Source organism: Podarcis erhardii (genome assembly GCF_964252035.2).
Source record: "Podarcis erhardii genome assembly, chromosome: 13".
Taxonomy (NCBI): Eukaryota; Metazoa; Chordata; class Lepidosauria; order Squamata; family Lacertidae; genus Podarcis; species Podarcis erhardii.
Window position 1 is genome coordinate 53,315,105 of NC_138502.1, and position 6,015 is coordinate 53,321,119.

General features: G+C 47.7%; 1 protein-coding gene across 1 annotated transcript; it reads left to right on the forward strand.

Moving 5' to 3' along the window:
* The first annotated feature begins 817 nt into the window (after positions 1-817).
* Positions 818-6,015, forward strand: ISCU (iron-sulfur cluster assembly enzyme). The gene is made up of 6 exons (XM_081835119.1): positions 818-875; positions 1,601-1,794; positions 3,347-3,460; positions 3,611-3,721; positions 4,345-4,423; positions 5,180-6,015. Exons 1-6 carry the CDS (start codon positions 833-835, stop codon positions 5,275-5,277), a joined length of 639 nt encoding a protein of 212 aa, XP_081691245.1. The 5' UTR covers positions 818-832; the 3' UTR covers positions 5,278-6,015.

A 6,015-nucleotide genomic window follows, 5' to 3' on the forward strand; every position in this document is an offset into this window, starting at 1 on the left:
TAACGCCTGACTGAAAAATAGAGGCAGCTGCTGCTCCGAAGGCGTCTGGTACAAACAAAGCGGAGGGTGTCGGTCCCGCAGAGCTCTTAAGAAGGGCTGCTGGACAGGAAGCGTCCCCGGCAGGTGAAGGGCATCGCCATTTGGTTCTTTTCGAAGGGGCATAAATGTCGGGCTTTCCCAACATCTCGGCGCCTCGCAGTCGCCTCAAGGAAGGACAGAAGGACCCTCTCCATCGCTCAGGGAAAGGCAGGCCGGGGCCGCCATGTTGAGTGTGTCAGCGCGTAGCTGCTCTGGTTCCGTTGGCTAGAAAGGAGCTTGCGCAGGAGACCTTCCGGTTTGGTTGTGTCTCGTGTGTTTGGGGGGGTTGTGTGTGTGGTATGACACTGATACCTCGCCTTTTCCCTAAAGTGGCCCCGAGGGAGCTTCGTCGCTTAGTGGAGGATCAGAAGTTGCTTTACCTTTGTAACTTTCAAAATAGGGCAAGCCATTTGCCAAATCAGTGACGCATCTGCTCTTAAAGCAGCATTAAATTTGCTCCAGAGCCCCTGGTTGGGTGATGGGGGCCCAAGAGGCACGCATAAAAGCTGGGTCCTCTCCAGAGTCTTGTCAGGCCATAAATAAAAGTATTTCTACGCACACGCACACCTGCTTCAAATAATAATTCATTTATTTACTCCCATTATTTGCATACTTCCCAATAAAATATTCAATAAATAAAATAATTAGTGTAAAAATACATATAAAACTGTAAAATCAAAGCGGATGCCAACACTGATGGCATTCTCTCATGACTGCTAAACATTTATGCTCTCAATAATTAAGTACAGTAATTATGGTCAGCAAATATCGGTTTTGGCCTGACTACTATTTTTTCTGTAAGTTTCAATGTCGTTTAATGTGTTTTTGTGTCCCCTGCCTTGTGATGCTGACATGAAAAGTGGGATAGAAACAGTTCTAATAAATAAAAGGCAACAAAGCAAGAAAAAGCATCGCTTCTTTGCACCCCAAAGCTAAAACGCATTGGGTGGTGGCAGCGGCGTACAAATGATGCAGGCTTTCCTGGGAGGGTGAGGGCCTGACAAAAGCTGTGGCGCTGAACAGCCTCGGGCTTGGGAATTCTTTAAGAGGTTTTGTTGGGAGGTGGGTGGGTTGTTACAGTTATTGACTGTAATCTTTTGTATTTCATTTCAGATGTTACAGTACTCTGATTTATGCTTGGTTATGTGTTTTTGGTTATATTTATTATTTATGACTACTGTTGTTACGTTGGAATTGTGCTTTTTCATGTTGTAAGCCGCATTGAGCATGGTTTGAACCCTAGATAGATGGAATTCAAATAGGATTATGTATGTATGTACATAATGTCTACTCAGAAGTAAATCAAACTGAATTCAGCAGGATTCGCGCCCAAGTGGAATTGGGACTGCAGACAAAGCAACAAATCAAAACTTGCAATAATAATAATAATAACGATAGTAAGAAAAATAACAGCAACGACAATAACATCCAGACAGTAACAGGTTAATTCCCTCCCCGGGCGGGTTAAGTTTATTCCTCCCGGAGGGCGTGGCTAATGACGCCCGTTTGGTTTTGCCCTCAGCAGGGCGCTGTGGCCTCACCTGGCGCTGCAGGCGTGGCGTCACAATCTCGCGCCGTCCTTGTCTCCTGTGTCGCAGTCCTCCTCCAGCAGACAAGATGGCGGCGCTGAGGGCGAGCGTTGCGCAGCGGGCGGCGGCGGCTCTCCTGAGGCCTGGGCCGGCCCAGGCTCCCCTCGCCGCGGGATACCACGAGAAGGTAGGGGACGGGGGCTGGCTCACTCCAGGGGGGCTTCGAGGGTCGCAGGAGAAAGGCGGGCGAGGGGGGAGGACCCAGCAGAACAGGGGTTTTCGGGGGCGGGGTCCCTCAGAAGGTGGCGGACCCTTCCCTGGAGGGTTTTGAGAAGCAGAGGCCAGGCGGCCCCCTGTCAGGGATTCCTCAGCTGTCACTCCTCCTGCATCGCAGGAGGACGGACTCGAGGACCCTTGGAGGGCCCCTTCCGCTCTGCAGCTCCGTGATTCTATAAGGCAGCGGCTGTCATTCTAAACGGGTAGCTGGATTATGGGGGACATCACAAGGGGGTGTAAGGGAACGCTGCGCAGGTATGGGGGTCATAAGGGGTGTTGGGGGTAACCTGGGGGGGTTGGAGAGGGGATGTGATAAGGATTTGGGGGACTAAGGTAGGATTGGGGATCTTTGTAGACCTGGGGCTGATACAACAAGGGTGGCTGGAAACTGAGTGGAACACCAGAAAGAGGGTGAGAAGGGAAGCCTGCACAGATTTGGGGAGGGGACAGTTTAGTGGGCTCAAGCAGAGTAGATGTCTGGGAGGGGTTAATTAGTATAAATAATGAAGACACTTCATTTTCAAAAAAATAATAAATTGAGTGGTGACCTTTAACAAATAGCTGGTGGTCAGAGGGAGGCATGGGGAAAGGCCTCGCAGTGGGGCAGGGGCTGCATTGTGGGTAGATAGAGAAGTTGGTGACTGCGTTTGCCCTTCTTTACTCTCACCCCTTTTCCATTTTGTATCATGGCTTCTAGATTGTTAGCCTGCAGGCAGGGACTGCCTTGCTCTTGTGTACAATGCTTAGTGAAATCCATGTGCTCTAGGAATGATTAACGGTAATCATAAGCTGTGGGAGTTGCTGTGATTCATGGAGGGAAGGAGGAAGGATGCAGAAGGAACAGGGCTAACATAGTCAGAAAGCTGGTATATGAAGGGTGGTATACCAAAAGGAGGCACAGAAGGAGAGGCAGGAAACGGCGCACAGTGGTGGGGGTTTGCAGACAGCTGGCTTAGAATGTTAGAGTACTGGCTAGATACTGTGCACCAGTATATTCCCTGCTGCGTTCAAAGGGCCATGCTGTTTCCTTCTCCTGCCCATAATGTGGAGGAGCACTTTGACTACAAGGTTGGGTACACAGGGCATTGCAGACACTCCCCCTCCCCTTGACAGATATTTTATGAGACTGGGATAAGGTTTAGTCATTTCCTGGGGATCTCTTTAAGTTGTGCTGGACTGAGTGGCAGAAATCAACAACTGGAAGGATCCCTGTAGGCTGCCTTGTCCAGCCACCTGTGTGATGATGCAGAAAATCCAAAGATAGACACCCCTGATGTCTAGGGCTCAGTCAAGAAATGTCTCCAGTAGGTGGCAGTCAGAGACTTTGCGACTCCATTAAATGATACGTAAATAGCCCTAAGAATAGAATTGCAGAGTTGCAAGGGTCCAGGATGATTATCTCGTTCAAGGATTCACCTTTGTCCCCTGAAGATGCACATCAAACCTTTGCTTTTGAATTCCAGGTTGTTGATCACTATGAGAACCCACGAAATGTTGGTTCCCTGGATAAGAACGCAAAGAATGTTGGGACTGGCCTTGTGGGAGCACCAGCCTGTGGGGACGTCATGAAGCTGCAAGTAAGTTAGTGCTGCCTTGAGGCACCAAAGGCTGTGAGACAATAAAGCCTCTTTCAGTCTCTCACCCTCTATTCTCTGTGATTGTGAGCAAGAGAAGTGTCTCTTTCGTTTCAATGCAATGCTTAGTCAGTCTCTTGAAAATGTCCTCAGGTTGAAGTAGATGAAAATGGAAAGATAACTGATGCCAGGTTCAAGACGTTTGGCTGCGGGTCAGCAATCGCTTCGAGTTCCTTGGCTACTGAATGGGTGAAGGGCAAGACGGTAAGTCTGATGCCTGTCAATATATACCTTGGCCTTGTTTTGGAAAAAAACCTTTCATGCTGCATTACCATCTCTTAGGCTGCTTGAAGAAAGCTGTTTCCAGTCCAGGGAGGGTTGATTTTGCATGCATCATCCTAAGAGTCTAATAATGTGGAAGTCAGTTGTGGAGGCCTGGAGCTGGATCAGACCAAAAGTCCTTTTAGTCCAGCATCCTGTTCTCAGTGATCAGCCAGATGATTCTGTGAAGCCTGCAGACAGGATGTGATTGCAGCAGCACCCTTCCTACCAGTTCCCAGCAGCTGAATTTCAGAAGCATACTGCTTCCAGCAGATATTCCATCTGGCGATAGAAAATGAAATTGTGTCTGTGGAGCAGTTAGCAGCAGTTGCTATGGAAAAGCTGTGGGTTACGCACCTGTTTTGTGTTCAGAAAGTATTAGGTTCAATCCTCAGCTTCTCCAGGTAGGACTGCGAAGATACCTTCTCTGAAAGAACCACTGCCAGTTATTCTAAACAATACTGAGCTAGATAGACCTGAAGTCTGGTAGTGCCAGACAGTAGTCCTGTGTGCCTAAGTCCATGGTATGAAATGGAAGGCTAAATAGTAATTTTTGTATGTTTCAGGTTGATGAAGCCTTGAAGATCAAAAACACAGACATTGCTAAAGAGCTCTGCCTTCCTCCAGTAAAATTGCACTGCTCCAGTAAGTAACTTTTTTTGTCCTTTGTTACCATTGAAACTCTTTGCAGACAAGTTGTTGGAAAGAAGCACCACAAGGCCCCAAATGCAAATAGTCAATCATGAACAAAAAAGGTGGATATAAGTGAAGTTCTTTTACAGCGATGCCTTCTATGTAGTTGGTATGTTCTTAGAGAAAGTGAAGAGCTAGAATAGAAGGGCATATGCCTGATTGGTGCTAAGGAGAGTTGTAATCCAACAATATCTGTACAGCTACAAGTACTCCAACCTTGGGAGGCTGGAAATTGGTTCTGGAGCTAGCGTTGTGATAGACTGAACCAGGAAGTTCCTGTTACAGTTCCTGCCATTAAACTCAGAGGAAGGCTGTTGGAAAGGGAGTCTGGGTTGAGGCACTGAGAATAATATTGGCTTATCTTTATGGGGCTGTTGTAAAGAATCCTGAGAAGGCAAGTGAACTGATTTGTGCACAAGTGCTATGCCCATGCTAAGTCATAAACTGGCCTAAGAACACCCCTCAAAACTCAGAAATCTGGGCACGAAGGAAATCTCTCCTTCGCTTTAGAAATGCCTAAAGGTCACCCCAAGGTGAATGTGGGGGCTTACTGCCAAGGATGTGAATTGGCCTGCTGAGTTGCAGGAGAGAGCCAGAAGCACGGCTCTTCTCCCAGAGTCCTTGGCACTCGGGATTGAAATTATTTTGCTTATTCGACTTCCGCTGTTAAACCAGTGTAATATTTCACTTGTGTTCTTCCTCCCTTAGTGCTGGCAGAAGATGCCATCAGAGCTGCCTTAGCAGATTACAAGTTGAAGCAGGGGCCGAAGAGCAGTGAGCCAGGAAAAAATGCAAGCATGGCCTAGAAGGAGGTGCTGCGTGTCAAAAGGCCTGGAGGCCTGTCCCGCGACAACCTTGTCATTCCAATTGTAATTTAGCAGGGCAACTACAGCAAGGAGCCAACAAATCACCTTAGTGCATTTTGGAAGCAGGCACAATGTCAGGCTGCATTGGAACCACCTCAGGGCAGTCGCCTTGATCATCTTTGCTACCAGCTTTTCTGTTTTCCTTCCACATGTGGGAGGAAAGAGAAGAACCTTTTTGTGATTTCAGTGTGAGAATTTTGCTATAAGTAATCGTTCCAGCTTTCAGTGTGTAGGAGGCAATTGCCTATGTGTTTGCTAGGGCATGGCCCGCTGTTGCAAGGAGCAGCCCCATCTCCGCTTCGGGCAAAGCTGCCTGGTACGAGAGAACAGTCAGGGACCTGTAACTCTCCCCACAGGAAGGGAAATTGAGCCCATTCTAGATATCTTTGGGGACTAAAGAAGGTAGAAGTTCCTCTCCTGCTGTTTCCGCAGATGAGGCAGCAAGAATCTCCCTTCCCGTTGCCAGCAGCATGTTCTTCTAGCCGGGAGGGAGGAGATTTACCCCAACAGCAGATTAAGGCGGAAGCAACCATGTTCCTATCCTTATTCCCTAGTTTGGGTTTTAAAGAAAAGGATTGTGTGATCAGACAGTTTATGCACAAGTTTCAGATTTATTTTATGTACAGTGTATGCTATATAGAAATATATAGAGATAATATATGCTGTGCTCTGGCTCAA